Raw genomic sequence first — 19,942 nt, 5'->3', positions numbered from 1 at the left:
TAGAACTGTTTTAAAAGGAAAGTAAAAGTACAAAATTCTGGAGGCATTCAAGGCCAGGCTGGGTGAGGCTCTGAGTGACCTGGTCTAGTGGGAGGTATCCCTGCCTAGGGCAGGGGGTTTGGAACAATGTGATCTTTAAAGTCTTCTCCAACCCAAGCCATTCTATGATTCTACATAGTGAATTTGTAGTAAATTACTGTTCTGATCTGCAGTATTTGCTGCAGTTGAATTTTGAACTACATCTGCAGTATATCACTGAGCACTTTTTACTGTTTTTATTATTTCTGATTTGGTAATACTGAAAACTCACTAGGAGGGAAACCTAGTAATTATTTACTACAGTAGTAGTTTTTCTGTGGCTGTGATCAGTGGAACAAGATGCTTTGCATAGAGTATAGAATTAACCCAGTGTTTAAAATGCTGCTGTTAAGTTGGATTCCCACAGTATTTCTTTATTAAGCCAGGAGGAATGTTCTCAGTATCTGCTTTTAGAGTAAAGAGTGAAGTTACATCAGAAGGGTAAGCAGTGCAAAAGAGGCTTAAAGAAGGAATTAAAAGGGAAGTAGTGGATGAACAAGAGTTGAAAAAAATTAGAAGTATAAAAAAGCTTGAGAAATTATGAGAGGGAGAAACTGGCAAAGATGCTTCTGTTTCAGTCACAGAATCATGGAATGGGTAAGGTTGGAAGGTTAACAGTGGTCCAAGCTCCCTGCTCAGGCAAGGTCATCCCAGAGCACACTGCAGAGGATTGCATCACGACAGTTCTGGAATATCTCCAGTGAGAGAGACTCCACACCCTCTGGGTAGTCTGTTGCAGTGCTGTCACCCTCAGAGTAAAGAACTTCTTCCTCGTGTTCAGGTGGAACTTCTGTGCATCAGTTTCTGTCCGTTGTCTCTTGTCCTGTTGCTTGGCAGCGCCCAGCAGAGCCTGGATCCTCCTGGGACACTTCTCCTCACACACTTGCAGGCACTGCTGAGGTGCCCTCTCTGTCACCTCTCGCTGAGCAGCCCCAGCTCCCTCGGTGGCTCTTGGCGAGATGCTCCGGTCCCTTCATCGTCCCTCTTGTCCTCTGCCAGACCCGCTGAGGAGCTCCCTGTCTGTCTTGTGCTGAGGAGCCCAGAACTGGGCACAGCACCTCAGATGTGCCTCACGGGGTCTGCGCAGAGGGGCAGGATCACCTCCCTTGACCCTCTCACAGTGCTTCTCCTAGCATTGTCCTTGGCCCTGCTGGCTCATGGACAGCTTGTTGTCCACCAGGACCCCCAGGTCCTTCTCTTCAGAGCTGCTCTCCAGCAGGTCAGCCCCCGGCCTGTGCTGGTGCCTGGGATTGTTCCTCCCAGAGCAGGAGCCTGCACTTGCCTTGGTAAAGTTCAGGTGGTTCTTCCCTGCCCCTTCCAGCCTGTGGAGGCCCTTCTGAAGGGCTGCACAGCCCCTGGGTGTTGGCCCCTGCTCCCAGCTTCGTGTGGTCAGCGAATGTGCTGAGGAGGCATCGGCCCCTTCTTGCAGCTCATTTATAAATAAGCTGAACATCCCGGGCCCAGTTTTGAACCTCGAGGTCTAGTCACAGATAAAGTGCTGAGATTTGGTGCTTGTTCATCTATACAGTTCAGATCTCCACTGGATTTTAGTGTGAGTACGCTTATGTTTTTATCAGTTTGGTCAGGAAGGAAATAACTGCTTCTGCTGAAGTACCTTTTAATTTCTATGTTAACTATTCATTTGACTCTCAAAAAGAAATTGGCTCTCAAACAAGAAATTGATGTGGTCTGGTGTCGCTATTGCCAGTGTGACCCTGTCGTTCACGTTTATTTCTGTCCTGAATGTGAGTACTGAATTGCTTTATGGACACTGATTATGCTATAAATTTACTTGCTTTCAGTATGGAGCTCCTGAAATGGTGCAGAATGTATTTATGGACTCCACTGTCTTTTTAATATGCTGGATTACAGAAACAGTATGAAAAATGAACTGTTAAAAGTTTGGACTTGGTACACGTTTTGGAAAGAATGAGGAACCTAGCTATGACGGTTCAAAAGTGTGGGTTTTCTTTTCAGAACACTGAAGCTTGTATTCAGCTTTTGTATATGCAACTTCAGTGTTCAAATATGCTGTAATAGGGTTGTTCTACCTTTTTGAAATTGTAACTTTTTTAATGGAAGTGCATATGCTTATGGTTCAATTACATCACTCTTGTTTTCTTTGTAATTTAAGGAAAAATACCTTGTTAACCAAGAGAAAAAGTATGTGTTTTTGTACTATTTGATTTATCAGAGGAAGTACATTTCTACTAGAAATAAAGGTTTTATGAATAATGTTATTCTTACAATACAGGTTATGATTTTGAAGTCTGTGGTGAAATATAGGACTTTACTGTGTATTTCTGGGCTCATATCTTAAAAACTCTGAGAGAAACTGATACACAGCACAATTGCCTTACATTTTAATGTTATCTGAATCGCAAAATCTTGAAAAATTCCACTGTTTTGAAGGTGCCAGTAATAACATCTGGTTTTGGTTTAAATTCTTTATTTTGCTTCAAAAACAATGAGTACAGTAGATTCCATTGCAAATAAAGGACATGGGGGGTGGTGGTGGTTTTCATTTTGTTTTGGGTTTCTGGATTTGGGTGTTGTTTTGTTGTTTCTGGGGTTTGTGTGTGTGTGTGTTTGGTTTGTTTTGTCAGGATATTTATCTGTGTCTGAAATAATGTTCCAAAGAATAGAGGAAGGCTCTAATTTACTACCATGTTAATTTCTTCTTAAGTGTATGGATCTGGTTTTATAATCAAGCTTGAAAAGTATTTACTGTTGTTAGCAAGATATCTGTGAAGGGAAAAAGATGTGGCTACTATAGTCCTTCTCTTGAACACTGAAGTGTATTCACAGGTGACACTGGAAAGGGAAGTTCACTTTTTGGTAGGACTTGTTAGAGAAAAATCCTCTTGCTCATTGGGTTGACAAAACAAACACATATGGCAAATCAGTTACCAGCCTTCCAGTCCTGTAACTTTTTACATAACTTGTCCTGTGATCTCTGGTTTTCTGAAGTACTGAACAGTATCTGCTCCCTTTTAGTGGGGAGTGTGCTCGGAACAGTCCATGGTGATTAACTCTGTTAGTATTTGCAGCCTGTTCTACACCATAAAAGGCTAATGGTTTAATTCAATAAAATTGAAGGGCTGATCAAAATACCTGTGTATAGGTATCTTACTGAGTGGTTTAGAAGAGCAAATATTTGTTTGTGAGCTATGAAGTTATAATTGTATCTTTTGAATACCAGTAGCAACAAATGTAAGTTTTATGCCTTTGTCTAAAGTCTGTCTGATGGCAGCTGATAATAACACTAGGAAATACCTTCTCATATTCCAGCTGCATTCACTATAGCTTCTGCATGTAGGAGGAGAGAGTAGTTGAGACAGTTTATCAGAGCTATGCTGAATGAGGAGGTTTTGTCTGGGTCTCTGTGCTTGGAGCTAAAAGATTCATGTTACAAGAAGAACCACTATATATTATTCCTGTACCAAGTTTTTGTAGGTTTACTGGGTATTGTAATTACAACTATTGTGAGAAATTAACTTAAGAGCAGGATATGTTTGTTATAGTCTTGTACTTAAGTTTTATTTTATGAGTTGCTGTGTAGAAATAGTACCATAAAATGTGTTTTTTTGGGAACCGTTGACAAGAGTTTAAGATTCTATGTGCACCTTAATTAAATATATATGAGGAAAGTTATAAGGAATATACCTTGCTATCTGTGTTAAAATGAAGTTCTATTGGTGATACTCAGTGCCTGGATTCTGTATAGATGTTTTTACACTATATTTGCCCTAATTGTCAGAATCATAAACAATATGATTCAACCCATACCAGATAGGTTCTGTTCTTTCTGACTATTCTATTGAGACAAAGCCTAAAAATGCATCTTTTAAGTGTGAAACACACTAAATTGACTTGTCTGCCTGGGATTTCTCCATCAAATTTGTTAAACAGTTTATAACTTTTAAGTCAGTTGAAAATGGTAGCCTACAGTCTACTTAATAGCTGAGCAGATAAATACAGGGAAGTTATATTTGGACGAGAGGGAAGTTGCCATTCTCCCTTTTTTTTCATTTCCCCCATCTGGCAGAAAGTAGTTCCTTGTTTTAAATTTGTATCAGGCATCTTGGCTTTTTGATGAGTTCAGAGCTGTGACCCTGTTATAGTTTTAAACTGTAGCAAAGTCTATAGAATAGCCTCCAAGTAATATGCAAACTAAGTTACTTTGAATGTCACATATCAGTTCAGTAAAACTCACTAAATAGTGCAGTGTAAGCTGGGTCTCATGGTTTTGCAGCTGCACATGTTGTAATACAACTTGTACAGAGTTGTGTGTGCACATGCAGAGCTGGTGGATCTTGTTTTCTAAATTTGTGATGTAGGGCATCTTGGTGTTCTGTAATATTCCGTGTGCAAGCCTTCCGTCTTTCCCCTATTGCCTCGCTTTGTAACATCGAGATTACTCCCTTCTTGTCTTGAGTGCACTGTTCACTCCCTTAATGTATGGAGAGGAAAAATCCAGTGCAGACTGTGCTTGTTAGATGCTATGCCAGACTGGCCAGAGCAGGAATTTAACCCTTCACTGAAGAAGTTGTCAGTAGGTGAGATCCCTTTCTTGTTTGTACAAGTTTTGAAAAAACAGATCCTGCAGAATGCAAAAACAGATGAAGTCACATGTGCAAGAACTGGGGAGTGTCAGAGCTGCTTGCTCAGTCAGTCTCCCGTGGATGCATTTTTAGTAATATTGTGGAAGTATCTGTAGTTGGTGGAGAGGCATTTAAAAGTTTTGAAGGGTTTCAGTAGTTTCATCAAGGGTTCTTTAGCCATACACTAAAACATTCACCTTGTACGTAGAGTGTCAAGCCATGTAATAATATTTTGTAACTGAAGAACTAAATTATTGTTTACACAATTTTTCAAAAATAAAAGTCTTGCATCAGTGTTTTCCAAAGCAAATAATTTGTTCTTGCAGATTTTCTGTAGGCTACTATTAATCATGCAGTTTAAATGTTTAAATGTTTAAATCATGCAGTTTAGCACTTTAAATGTGCTGGTTTTGCACAGAACTTCTGCTTCACATGAGTCCTCACATGGCTGTTGGTCATACAGCAAATTCAGTATTTTGCTGCTTCGATGATTTATAGCCTCACTGCTTTATAATCTGCTCTTCTAGTGTTACTGGAAAGATGGGATTTTCTCCAGATATTTCTTATAATGAGCAACAGCATCTCTAAGCATTGTACAAACAGTAGTAGCATTTTTTTACTGTGATGCATGATATCGCACTTACTTCATTTAGGGTTAAACATAGTCTTCCTGTCTCCTATTTCAAGTGACATAACTAGGACTAAAATGTACTTATGCCTCAGTCTGTTTATTAACAACCTTCAGCCATTCCCAGAAGACTCAGGAAGTGCCTGTTTTCTGGCTTGGCTATGTTGAAAATAAGATTTCTTGGTATTTAGGGGAATGGACATAATTGTATCCTTTGTATATACAGGGCAAGTGTAATACTGCCCCTGTGTTAAGATGGCAACTATTTTAATTCAATAATGTTCGAAAATACATAGTTTGTGATCTGCTATTGTCTTGGATAGAGATGTTTGAAAATGGTCTGTTTTAAGTTAGTGTGGGAATTAAGCTTAAAATAGAACGTGTTTCAGAATTAAGCTTTGGTTCAACTGCAGATAAAACTCAAGTATTCTAACCATCTCTATTAAGAACATATGTGAAAAAAATCTGGCTAAGTTTCTTTTAGAAAAAGTCTTCCCAATTAAAAGTTGAATGAAATTAAGGGGATGATTGAAAGCTAAGTGAGTGGGTTCTGATCGAGTTTACCAAGTAGGATTTCCTGACCTATATTTTATGTATGCTTGTATTCTAGTGATACTTACTTCATTTGAATGTGTGTGTGTGTTTGTATTTTTCTCAAGTGGTGGTGGTAAGGGAATCCCTTCTGACTGCTTGGGACACAGTACTTACCTCATTCCTGGCTTGTAGGTAAAGATGTTATAGCAGATACACACCCACAGTGGAGAGTCTGTTCATTGACAAGTGCAATGTAAAGAGGCTATGATGGGTAGCAGAGAGGAAGGAGGCCTGGAAATGTGTTCTGGCTACTACACACTGTGTTGGTAGAACTTCCTGGGGAGGAGGATGTGGTGTGTTTAGGGAATAGCCCTCCCTGCAGAGTGTGGCAGGCTGTGGGACTACAGAGTGGGGTCATCTGAGTGAAGAAGAGAGCACACCTGTAGGTACTGCACAGAAATGATATTTTCCTTACTTCATTTTGCATCATGGTGCAGTGAGGCAGATATACTGTTCTAGTTCTTATGAGTGTGACCATCTGTTAAGAATCCAAAGAATTCTGGGGATTATTCATTAACAGGGCAAATAGGAGTGGTTGTTGAGATACCCTCTGTGGCAACGTGTTCCTTTCCTCTCTTGCCTTAACCTTGGTGTTCCTTGTCCCAGTTGTGAACTTTTTCAATCACTTTGCTCTGCTGGTAGGAAACTATTGCTGGTAAAGTCTAATGATTAGTCCAACTCTGATCCATTCAGTGCCATGGGTGAACTAGGGTGCACAGCTGTAATCTCTAATGTTTTTCAGCTGATCTGTTAATCTCTAGAAGCAGAACTTGATTCTTTGGTAATTATGGCTGCTCATTTCAAAAGCAGTCTAAAATGTTTCCACACATGTTCTGTCTGTGGCAGATTCCTGCTCTTTCCTGGAAACTAAATGTGTCACACCTGTGAAGTTGTTAGGTGTCAAACAAGACATCCCCTCCTGCCAGACCTGACTTTGATTTAGAGTTTCCAAAGCAGTTCCTTTGCTGCTGGTCTGAGGACATCTTTATGAAGAAGAACAGTCTTTGTCTTTCTCTTCCTCAATTGCAGCTCTCCATTTTTAGCGCTGCTTTAGAATGCTGATTTGCTGTATGCATTATCTTACAGCATGGCCAGATCTCCAGTGGTTCAGTACTTTTTTGAGCTTTTTGCTCACTTTATCATGCAAATGTTTCTCTAATAAAAGAAACTGACTTTAATTTTAAAAAGTTGACAGTGATACTGCTTTTAAAAAATAAATGCTAAAGCTTAACAGGCAAATAGATTTTTCATACTGTTTTTATACTATGAATTTATTAATTCTTTATTCATCAGAGCAAATTAGTCTTTTGTCCAGCTAAAAGTGATTTTTAAATTCCTGTTGTTTTCCTTTTGCATATTAGGAAAACGTGTGCATTTCTAGCAGAGCTTCTCTTAAATATTTTCAAGCTACAACATAGTGTACTGTTAATACCAGAGTCTTAATTTTTGCAAGCAAAGTAGCTCCATGTCCCAAATGTCAACCTACAAGCTGTTTTCAGAAATTCTTTTTAGAAATTACTCCTCTTTTCATGACTCAAAAAGACTAGCAGATTTTCTTCATAGTATTCTGTGCATATGCTGTACAATCTATAGTGAAGTTCTCTTTTAATATGAAATTAAAATGTGAAGTACTGGTTATGCGTATGAACGTGTAACTTTTTTTCTCATCTTGGTCTGAGTGCCTCTGCTTTATTTCCAATGTCACTGTGGCTTTTGATGTTGCTGCCCTGAACCTTCTAATTGATATTAATCTTTTAGTCTATAAAATACTTAGCCTTTAAGTTTGCTCACAGCACATTTTTTCCTCTCTCAACTGTAATACCTAGATTGTTTTCAGAGAGGAATGTGGTACAATGTGCAGATTAGTCTGGAGCTACAATCCAGAACTCGTAGAAGGCAGAAAAGCAAGACACTTTCTTTTTTGTTCTTGATATAGAAGCAGCTCTTTGTTAGTTTTTAGACGTGAAGCTAACAGGGTGTTTTGAAAAGATAAAGTACTGTTTAGCTGGAAGCAGCTTTTGTCTGCCTGGTTAGACGAAGCACATTGCAGTTGCAAGGAAGAAAGACAGACCAGACCAAATTGATAATTAGGAAAACAAACAGGCAGGAATATAGAGGAATGATAATCAGTTCAGACAGTAAAATAAAAGAGCTATTATCCTAAGATAGAAAAGGAAGCAGGAATGCATAAAGATAGAGACAAAAGTAGAAACCCAAAACACACAGTGAAGAGGTATCCACAAAGAGAAACTGAAATGTATTGTCAGAAGTAGATTAGTGTGACATGCTCTAATTAAAATACAATTTTCTAATTAACTTGTCCTGAAGACAAATAGGGAAAGTATAGTGTATTATACTGGTAACTTCTCATTAATATACTCATGGATGATTATGGTTCCCATAACTTTTAATGTAGCACATCAGGTAGTTCTTTGTACAAACACGGCAAGATATTAGTTTTGTTTTCTTTCGTTTTTTGAAATAATTTACTTGGAGATACCTCCAAGTAAAACAGTGAATCATTTGAAGGCCTTGATCAGTATCTAAAAAAAAAAAAAACCAAGCTGCATAATGTTTCATAATTCAGCTATTTCATAAGCATTTTATAAAATCTCAATATGTTAAATAGTCAATAATGTTTTGTAACTTAAAATATTTAACTTCTTGAATAGAGTTGGGTGTAATGGGCACAAATTCACAAACTGAGTAAACAAGAACTGCTAAGATTGGTATTAAGTTATCACCCACATTTTCTCACTTGGCTTTCTGTGGACTTACAGTTTTGCGATTAAGTAAGTCATGGCTTTTTTAAGGTGATAATAAAATACAATATTGATGGCTACAAATGTACTGGGGCTTTTTTGATGCCAAGTGATTTGATTTTTTTTTCCCCTGAACCAAGACCTGGTTGCTGCTTTTCCATGCTCTGAACATTGGCATAGTACATATTTCCTTATACCAACCTGCATAAGGGTTAAGAATTTAGAGAGCAAAAGACAGCAAAATTGAGTTTTTATTCTCCCACTCACTGACTTTGAAGTTTAGACTGGCTGTGCAGCCTGGAGAAATAAAATTGGGAAAAAACCTCATCTTGAGCCATTTTTTCAAAAGTGCAAATAAGATCACTTGGGTAACTGTGGACTAAAATTGTGGTCAGATAAAAGTATGGAAGTAGTGATGAACAGTTGAGTCAATAGAGAATAAAATGATGGCAGAATAATTAATGCCATGCATCCTCATTTCAAATAAAATGTTTTATTAAGTAGATATTGCAGATGTAATTAATTGAGATAGGTTTCTGAAATTGTAAGTCAATGTACTTCAATGTTTAATGTGATTCTTAAAACTTTCAGCTGTATTGTCTGGAGGTCAGTGAAATGGGAGACTAATTTGAAAGCAATTCAATGTTAATGCTGATAGCTAGTTTACATACTGTAAAGGAATAAATTAGTGAAACAGGATTTTTTTTACAGAATAATACCACAATCCTAGCTTTAAATGCAAGTAGAATTGCTTTCTGAAGGTCATGAAAGCTGGGAACATTAACCCTGTAAAAATCTCAATCTTGTTGCTTTTTTTTTTTGAAACTCCCACACTAGTCCAGTGTCTGGACTGGTAGCTTTGGGAAGACTAAACGTCCAGTATTTATGCTGTAGCCTGCTCATCCCTCTGAAGAGATCTCCCATATTTTTCTTTTTATTGGTTCTTAAGGCTTGTTTGGAGAAAAAACAAGTGTCAGTAAGAGGAGGAAAGTGAATCTCGAGTTTAACCCAGGAGAGTCTGTTTTGTCTTGCGTGCAGCTTTGAGTCAGGTTCACTCTTGGCTTTGATGCTTCAGCTACTATTTTTGTAAAGCTTCCTGGTATCTGCAAACACATGATAAGTTTAGAGCTGCAAACCTGGAGTGTTTTTAACATTGATGTGTGGTTCCAGTAAATAATCTGGAAGTAAAATTTAGGTAGGTGACATTTGTTTTGGAATAGTCTGTTTTGACCTACTACAAACTTCTTGTCAAGTGTCAGATTTGTTTGTTTGTAATGGAGAGGCTTTGGACTACATTCCTCTTTTGAGTGGGCAGTTTCTACATAGGGCCACCATCCATTAGCTGACATTAATCACTTTAATAATAGTCAGCTGCAGTTGTAATAAAGTTACAAAAATTTTCTGCTCAGCTGGCAAGGGGTGTGGGCAGTCACTAGACAAACAACAATATATATTTGCTTGGAAATATTGTTGAGAACATGCTTCATTATCAAGGCGTAGATAGACAGATATTGTAGGATGTGATTCTTTTTTTAATAACATTTTTCTGATCTCTAGTTAATGCAGTTTTCATATTTCTTATAAAGGAGCTAGCCAAATTACTACACTGATACATTTATTTTGAAATTACAGACCTAAATTTTATTGGAACTATTTGGTCTATTTTCTTGTCTGTACAGCATTGCCTGATTTTTTTTTTTCCCATTGAAGACATCACTTGTATCTCAGTGCATTAGTTTGATTTCCTTTGTAGCAGTCTGGAAGATTTGCTGTTTGTGTTCCACTTGAAAAAGGAAGCTTTTTTGCTTCATCGAGGCCCAGAGCTCACTGATGTGAGTTTCTGGAGAGAGACTGAAAGTAAATAAGTAAATTTGTGACTCCCCCCTGGAAGCCTTTCTCAAAAGGCCAGTCCTTTTTGCTTATTGGTTGATGTTGCCTTTATCTTTTGCTCATTTATCCAGTGGCTTTACAAAACAGTGTGATTCTTATGACCACAGACTTTAATTCACTGGTTTATTGTTTATAGAGAATTTGAAAACTTGTGGAGCTTGTGGGATAATCCAACAAAGCTGTTTTTGCACAGAACATACTGTTTCTAGAATCACATGAAGAAGAGGAATTGAGGGGAAAAAAGAGTTTTTGTTGTATGATCAGTGATGAAATGCTTGTAGTAAAGCATGATAGCTTATCATATGTAATTTTCATATTAATAGCAGATCTTGAAGGAAGTTTGAGCAGTGGAGTCCTTTTTTGTTTCAACAAAATATTTGGAAAGCCACTGTCTCTGGTTGCATGTTTGGAAACATAAGTAATGTGGTGTTCCCTAATGCTAATGAAACCTTAGCAGCAAATGAGAGCTTTGTGAGCTTAAGTAGGACAGCAAAGGCTTTGTTCCGCTGTGAGCTGAAGGAAGTCAGTTCTTTTTAATGGTATTGTGTATTGACTTCATGCCAGAAGCATCTTTTACAAACTACTTTTGGATGCTAGGTTAATTTTGTAAGAGTAATTACACAAATGAGTGAAGTATAAAAAAGAAAAGCTTCCTGAGCTTGACGTATTTTTACACATATTTGTAAATGTGGTTTGATGCCACAGCCTGGTCGTTGTCTGCCTATTCTCACACTCAAACAATGCATGTGCAGCTTCTCTAAAAGCAGAATCAGCAACGTCACTTTATTTGACATAAGCTATTTCGAGTGGAAATGTCCTGTTGGTGCAAAGTGCGCATGTTAGAATAATGCGAGATACAGGCCATGGTTTCCCAAATACATTGAAATCTTGTCTTCAGTCCCTCTCCCATCTCTTGACTGTTTCTGTGGTTCTGTGGTGAAGCATCAGGGAAAGTGGTTGTGATTTTGGTGGAGAGAGTGGTGCAGAGGCTGGTGGTAGGACAGGATGGATGCTTTTGGTGGCGGTACTTGCATGCCATCGGACTGAAGCGTTCATGGCTGTGGTTGTTAGTCTGTGGTGTAGGATTCTGGGACCTGCAAGGCAGCATTGACAGCAGCCTTAATCTTGTTACATTATTTTTATTTTCGTTGGTTATAAAGCTGTGTTCACCTGGTATCTCTTTAAATGAATACGTGTTCCTTGAGTTTTGCAGCATTTTGTGGCATTTTTTTGATTTAGCTGTAGATCATCCAGCTGCACGTTGAAATTGAACTTGAGTTGTAGTGCTAGAAGTCTACATCATTCATTAGGTTCAGGCAAGCCACTGAGTCTGCAAGAGATAGCCTCTGATAAACAGCCTTCAGAGCTTTTTTGTGCAAGTTAATTAAACTTTGAACTTAATTGCTTCCTTAGCTTTTTTTGCTTTTTATTTTTTAAGTTTACTGTGAAGTGTATTTGGGTTCAGCCTCTATTAGACACAACCTGATGTTTCAGTTACTTGTCTTTTTGGGTTACTAAATAACTGCTAATTTTAAATGCTATTGTAAGCTGAAAATCCTTGATTTTGTCACTGGTGGATTATTGTAGCATAAAATGCAAGTATGTGTTAGACTAAAACTATTTGCTAGGTAGTATTTTGTACCTTTGTTTTCTCCTACCTGATTCTTAACCCCCATATTTCCACTTTTTTTTTGACCTTTCAACTTTTCCTGACTTGTCAACTTGTTAGTGTATCCTCCACCTGTTGATCAATACAGAGTGCAGTGAAAGATTTGTTTTGAAGGTGGTTTAAGGTATTAAAAATTCTCCAACCTTTTTTTTTTTTGGAAATGTAGTTTGCTTTTGACTGTTTCTCCTTTTTGTTTTGTACCTTTAGTTTGAGATAACTTTCTTAATTACTAAGGACAGGTTTGCTTTCTTTGGAATCTCCTGTCAGAGCCGATCATGAGCTGTGTATATAGTTTTGATTTAATAATTTTTTTTGATATGCAGACTACACCAAAATTTATTCATGCTGCTGAAATTTATGTTATTTTTCTTTCAGTGGGTAATCCTAAGAGTGAGAGTAATTTTTTGTATCCAGTGAAATTATAACTTACTGCGTTTCAAAGCTGCCAGACACCTCTTCTGTGAGCTGTCTGTTATTTATCTAATAGTGATCTTTGGTTGGGTCTGTTATCTTGGTGGAAAAGGTACACTTTTGAAATAAAGGGTTTTGAGAAGAAAGAAAGAAAGATTTGCATTGTGAAAGTGATGAAAGGCTGCTTACAGCTTAACATGCAAGTATTTAGAGCTGTTTTTATAAAAAGAGGTAGATCTGTTCCTGCACATGAAACCTACTGTTCTGATATATGGCTGATACATATATCCACATTTGACTGGTTTATAGCTTGAATGACTTCTACCCCAATAGCAAACACTCCCTCAGAGCATAGCTTATAAATAAATGATGTGTAAATCTAGTGCTGATGTGATTCTTAACTAATTCTGTGTAATTTTGTCTCCTTTTATTTTTAAAGGATCAGTTTGATAACTTGGACAAGCATACACAGTGGGGCATTGACTTCTTGGAGAAATACGCAAAATTTGTAAAAGAAAGGATAGAGATTGAGCAAAACTATGCAAAACAACTGAGGTAAGGTTTTTCTTCTTTGCAAGAGGATCTTAAAAGTTATTTAAAATCACTGTATCACTTGGTGGGCAAGTATGAAATGTCTAGATTAATGACTGTTTTTCATTTACAGAGTGAATTAGATCACTAGCTTTTTCACAACAGACCAGTCCAAAACTGAAAATTTTATTTGGGTGTGCACTTGCTTGTTTTTGCCTTCTCTCCCACCCATCCTTCAGATCTTTGAACTAAAAAGGTTTAAGGCTTAAAATTAAAGATTCAAAACAAGGAAAACCATAGTGATTTTCTGCACTGACTATCAGCATGTTTGCTGTAAAGTGCATTATCCGTATCTACACTTGAGTGTGTATGTGTGTGCCTCTGGTACTAATTAATTTCTCATGTTGAATTGGCAAGAGCTACACTACATTGTTTTAAGAAATCTGATTGAAATAACTGAGTTGAACTTGAGAAAACAACAAGACCTTCCTGTCCTTAAAGCACACCCTTTCCATAGCAGGTCTTGTCCCTTTGGGTGAGACTGTAACCCAGCCACCCTTTGTCTTAGCTCTGTTCTGTAGCTGCCAAGTGAAACATCTCTTAGCTCCAATAGGAATTTCCCTTCAGGGATCATACAAGGAGAATAGCAGCCATGAAATGGCTGCTTCAGAATAAAGTTATTTCTTCAGAATAAAGTAGGTTAATTTTTAGCAGTGCACTCAGTGCTTGAAGAATAAAATTTAAAGACAGACACTCTCGTGAACTTGGCCTTCACTGCCATCTTTGCCTTCACCGTCAACTTTACTGTCCTGAATTCCTTTGGGGATTCAACTGAAGCTGCTGCCTACCCTTGTCAGACTGAAACTGATAGCAACATCTCTCCTGTGGTTTCTTCCATCATCTCATCATTTGCAAACCAAATTGTCACTAGATAGAGAGCTGAGAAATCCTTCCTTGTTAATACAGTAATGAGGTTCCCTGCTGAGGATATGGATGTTCTGTATCTGGGCTGCTCATTTCCTTTTTGATTTCTTTATCAGTTTCTTTTCACTCAGTTGTATATATTCACCTAACATAATAACCCATTGTTTTACAAATGAAGGAATTTTTTTCTTGGAAGGAAGAAGATAAATACCATTTTTCCAAAGCTTGTATAGAAGAACTTGAGGAGGTAAAGAAAACTTCAGAGCATGCACAGCACAGTTTGCAGCCCTGTTTTAATTTGTTTTCAGTTTGTCTGTTAAAAAATAGAGATATGTTTTATTTCCACAGATCTCTATCAAGATCTTTTCCTTAAATAGTATTAACAAATGCCATTTTGCTTAATTGTATTTAAAGGTTCATTCCACAGCTAGCAAGATGAGACTCCACATTATTACTTCAGGATTTGACTAAAAATAGTAAATTTTCTCTGTTCAGCATTTTACTCTGGGTAAAACTATTGATTTTTCTCAAAGTGTCTTTCAAAAATGAAAGCGTTTTGTCAAGTACCCCTTCTGTCAGATGGCTGGAGTGACTGTCCCTGTGCAGTAAGTATGACAGTTCTGGGAAGCACAGGTCTTGCTGCACACACGTTATACAGTGCATGCATGCACTTCCTGCCTGCTTCCCACGAGGGTCTGGACAGCACACACATCAGAGGGTGACTGATTTTCTGCCAGTAGACCAGTTCATGAGTTACTCTTTGATATTCTTGCATATATATTCTTTGGAGGAGACTTGACTCTTTAGTAGTGATCTGTCTCATGATAACAACTTGATTTCAGCCATCATTGCTCATGAGGACACTCACTTTTTAAAATTATGTAACATAGTTATGAGGCCCAGGAGGGATTGAGATCAAGCAAAATTTACACCTTCAGGAGAGTTAGCCAGCCTGCATCTTGCTCCTGGGAAGTTCTGAGAGAGAAGATGTTGTGGGAATGGACTGTGGTTCTGGTGAATTCTAGTATTGGCAGCATATGGCCTGTGAGATAGATATTAATATCCCTAATGGAAATTTCTTGTATATCACTGTTTCTTCCTTTTGTAATGGAAAACTATCTGAAAAAGAGTGTTTGAGAGTCTTTTCATAGTGAACTTTATAACTGAGATTAATAATCTTGGTTAGTAGAGTATAAACAGTACAGCAAGTGGTCACCTCTTGGTAGTTCTGTGGCTCTCTTAGTACTTGGATGGAAGACCAAGGAAAGCCAAGTTTAGTCAGGAGATAGAGCTAGTGATGTATGGTGGTATTTTTTTACTGTCTTGGTTTCAGTGTGGACCATGAGCATCCTGTTGAGATCATTGATGGATCTTATTCTCATAGACTTAAACCCAAGGATGAAAACTTGAGTGAACTTTTCGTAAGTTTTCACTTATTAGAGTCAGTCTCCTGGCAGAAATTCACATTCACTTTATGTATACCCTTGCATTTTGAAACTTTTATTTTTCTTTATACTGTCACAACTTAGTGATGAGCCTTTCCCAGGTGCAACAGCCCTTCCAGCCCTTCTAGGAGAGGGCAATTGATGCATGTACAGCATATGAGGGCCTGTTTGAGCTCCTCATATATTCTTACTGTATGCAGGTATTGCATCTCATGGTTGCCAAGTAATTCCAGAAGTGATAACTTTTCCAAATGCTGGATTTAGGTTACAAGTAATTCTTTGCTATTCTTCTTTGATACTGAAAAAATTACAAGAAAAATTGGGGAATCCTCAATTGTCTGTGGAGGAAAAAAACACCCGAGACAGCTTGTCTTATCTTTGTCTGCTACATAATGTGTTCTGAAACAAAAAAGGAAGTGTAATTTGATTTTGTTTGAGCTAACTTAATGGAAAATCTAAAGTTTTGTGTGGTGTAGGTCTCAACTAATGTATTGTGTTACCACAAGGTTTGCAAAGGTTTTTAGAGGCTGTTACTGAGTTATGGGGATGTGATTCAGGACAAAGATATTGCAAGGTACATTAATACATTCCATTTTAATGATATGACTGTTTAATTTGTTTTTATTTTGTAATTGGAAAAAATGAGATCTAGTATGTGCCAAACTACTGGGCTCTAGACTGAATATTTAAATTGAATTCTCAGATGCTGTTTTTGACCAGCATTGCTTCTTAAAAGGGGCAATGTGAAGGTCTGTTTTGTTCCACATCATTACACACAAAATAATTCTGGAGGTTCACTCCCTTTTCATCCTGTCTAAAGCATTGTGACACTCGAGCAGACAGAGGAGTTCCACTTTCTGTCATGTTAGGCAGTAATACAAGTTATACCTGCACCTGGAGGTGAAACTGCTGTGGAATAAAATTTCTGAATATGGTCAGCTTCTCTGTTGTTGGTTTAAAACAAATAGCTGTGATTGTTCCTGAGCTGTTTGTTGCCCATTAAAATTGTTCATTGTGATCTCTGGAGACATCTAGTTACTCTGATCAAATCTATTTTTATGTTCCTTCTGCATACTGTTGTGTTTAAGTGATATTTTTATAAATGCAGTATGAATATATGCATATGTCTAATGAAACTGAGACAGTTTCCACATTTTTATATGCATAATCTTGGAAACATTTTGAAAATGGGTGTAAGCTCAAATGTGAAGCTGGGTACACAGATTATCATCATGTGTGATCATTTCTCAAAACACTCTTCATTTGATTGGAGCTGAGATTTTACACTGCTCATTACTATCCAAATATGGTTGTGGCAGTTTGTTTTTTTTTTATAGTCCTCTTGCCATAAACTTAAACATGTGATTTCTTAATGGTTCCAAGGATATTCAGCTTTGTGAACTCAAAGTCCAGATTATACTTTTTAACGATTAATTGCTCCAGTCTTTCAGATGAGTTGTTACTAAACACAGTTAATTGTTATTGTTTTCACCCAGTCCATAAAACTGATGTGCAGTCACTGAAGACATCAGAATTGTATTGAAACCATTACTTTACATATAAATAGGAAATGCTTTTAAGTAATTACTGCAATTTTAGCTACTTATGAAAGCAAATAAAGTTTGTGACCAGGCTCATTTGTAATATGATATAGAGGCTGTAGTGATTCAGGATAAGCAGATACCACAGTGCTTGAGCTGATGCCTTAATAGAAATTGTACTGTGTTGATGCTGCTGCTTCTGTTCTTTATGTGCTGCATTAATTGACTGAAGAATACTTAGTTTTGAGTTGATAACTGTTCAGTTTTATCAACTGAAGTGCTTTTTGAAACTTCTGCCTAGGTGACTGAGGTGGTACTTCTCTTAAAAATCAGGTTCCTGTCTCACTGGTGTTGACCTGAAACCAATTTTTACCAAGAAGTGAGATTAATAAAATTACAGGAGCAGCACAATCAGATGTGATTATTCCTGTATAAAATCTGCTACCAAATGGCTGGCTGTAGGACAGAGTGTGATAGAGGCCATCAAAACTTTACTACCAAAGATGATTAAAGTGTCATCAGCTGCACTTTTTGTAGGAAGGAAAGGCATTCATCTTATAGGTTTGTTTCTTACAGATTTGTTCCTGTTCTGATGATCAGCAATTACTTGTACAATTTTCTTCTAAACTAGTCCAGATCCATATCTGAATTCTGAGAATTAGGCATGGATTTAGACTGAAATGTCAGAGGATGTTATGCCCCCTTAGAAGTGTCATCTGGCTCCTCTTTGAAAGAATGTTTCACTCTTCAAATCCATGCTCATACTGGCTGCTTGTAAACCTGTGCTTTTTCAGCAATTCAGATTTAATATCTGTGTTTTGATTAGGTGTTGGTATTCACTTATTGGAAAGGCTGTCTATGCATAATTGTTCACATGAACACTGTCTTTTTCTTTGACCTTTAAAATCTGCATTTGCTTGTCATATATTTATTGCCATTGATTACTGTACCTTGTGCTGTTAAATCCTGATCACAGTGTCTCAAACCTGTGTGTTCCTTTGATCCAAAGGTAGATGGGATTGATTAATGAAACTGGCAGTTATTAGGAGAAGGGATTATATAATATTTTTGTCTTTCTACAAATAATTAGCAATTGCATTAAAGAATGAAACCAGAACAGAAATCAGCACAGTAGTAAATAATCTGTAGTTATGACCCTTCCCTCCTGCCGTTTTTGAACTGTATGGCTTTAGTAAGTGATTTCTTTTCTCATTTTTAACAGCTCTGAAAATCTTCCCTTGAAAAGGCTCATGCATAGTTGCTTAGCTGCAGCATTGTACGTGTGTTATGCATTTCACCTTCTAAAAATAAGATGAATTTTAGGAATCTCCCATTCATTAATAAGCACTGAGGAACAAAGCAGAAATGTAAGGGAAAATGGAACACAAGAAAGTTACTTAGTAAATATTATTCTTTTTTTCCTATTTTGTTTATACATTTTCCTCAAAATGTCTGCATTTAATCCCTACCAAGTAGAACGTTACAGCAGGCAGTGGGTTCTGGGGATAGAGGCAAGAGATTCTTACTTGAACTTCAGTAAGGAGGTTACTATTAAATGTGTAGATAATTTTTAAAAAGTCAGTGTTTATTCTCTTCCTTAGTGCATACTGATATAAAAAGGACACGACTGTCTTTTCCTAGTTGAGTGTTGAGTTTTTTTGTTGTAGTCTCAGAGGATATAGAAACAGGCAAAAGATCCAAGTTCACTATTTCCACACCAACTCCCTCCTCATATTCTGGTGTATACTTTGTGACTGGACATAATCTCACTATGTGGGCTTTTGTACCATAGAGATGACTTCTGGATAAATGGATTTGAGAAATTATACAAGGTTATTTTAGATGAAAGTAGAATTAGCACCTTTGTTTTAATGGTAAGGTAGTTCATAATTGTAACAACTGAAGTTACAGAGAGACAGTGAGGTGAAATACACAACATGCATGCCAGATTTTTTCTCCTAGAATCTTCTCTTAACTCCTCCATTTCTTTTTCCTCTGCATTCTATGATAAGCAGGTAATTTCATATCAATGTTCTCAAAAATTGGACTGTGATACTGTGTTAAGTGCTGGTACTGTGGATTCTAGAGATTTGCTTGGTTTCTAAAATCCAGATACTTGCAAAGCTGATGGTAGGACAAAGTGTAAAATCTCTTTTCTGAAAAGACATGTTGCCTCTCCTGTTCTGGATGTGTCCTTATGAAAGATTTGGAAATACCCCGGTAAAAATCTTTGACCTGAATCTATACTCAGAGTTTACTTCAGGAGTGGAGCTCTGTGCTCATGGCACAGCACACAGTGTGCACTGTCTGTGTGACACCGTGGTCCTGCGTTGGCCTTGGCCTTGTCTGCTGCTGCCTTCTGCATGCGGGAAAAGGATGTTAAATAACAAACCCTTCATTTCATGTCTAGTCACTGCAGTAGATGTTTTAAAATATTTACAAATTGCTCTAGGTCAAAGTGGTGTAAAACTTTGATAATACTGTAGATTTCAGCCTTATATTATCTAAAGGACCCTTATAAGTTGACAGAGGGAATAGATCCGTTCACAGAATATTAAACATAAACAATTTGTTCATGCAGTTTTCTATGTGTGTCTTCTCAAAAGAGATTCTAAAATAGCATCTTTTTTTGTTCTTCTTTAATAGAAATCTGGTTAAGAAGTACTGTCCTAAACGCTCACCAAAAGATGAGGAACCCAGGTAAAAATGTCCATTTCAAGTTCTGTGCGTAAAAAGTGAGAACTAACAGTATATGCTGTCCTTTTATGGATTTTTTTTTTTTTTTAAGATAAAGTATTTAATTGGTGATGACAACAAAAGAATTGTGCTTGGCTTCTTACAGTTCTGCTATAATTCTTAAGCATG

The 19,942-nt window shown here is 37.3% G+C and overlaps 1 protein-coding gene across 3 annotated transcripts in view; it reads left to right on the top strand.

Annotated features, from left to right (window-relative positions):
• FNBP1L (formin binding protein 1 like) overlaps positions 1-19,942 on the top strand; it is a 57,652-nt gene that overhangs the window by 16,133 nt on the left and 21,577 nt on the right. For all 3 annotated transcript variants that reach the window (XM_053985406.1, XM_053985404.1, XM_053985405.1), the window contains exons 2-3: positions 13,076-13,191; positions 19,724-19,777. In XM_053985406.1, coding sequence (XP_053841381.1) covers positions 13,076-13,191; positions 19,724-19,777 — 170 coding nt within the window. The remainder of the gene's footprint in view (positions 1-13,075; positions 13,192-19,723; positions 19,778-19,942) is intronic.

The sequence above is a fragment of the Vidua macroura genome, chromosome 9 (genome assembly GCF_024509145.1).
Source record: "Vidua macroura isolate BioBank_ID:100142 chromosome 9, ASM2450914v1, whole genome shotgun sequence".
NCBI classification, from domain to species: Eukaryota; Metazoa; Chordata; class Aves; order Passeriformes; family Viduidae; genus Vidua; species Vidua macroura.
The sequence above is the reverse complement of the archived record's forward strand: the minus strand, read 5'-3'. Positions and strand labels throughout refer to the sequence as shown.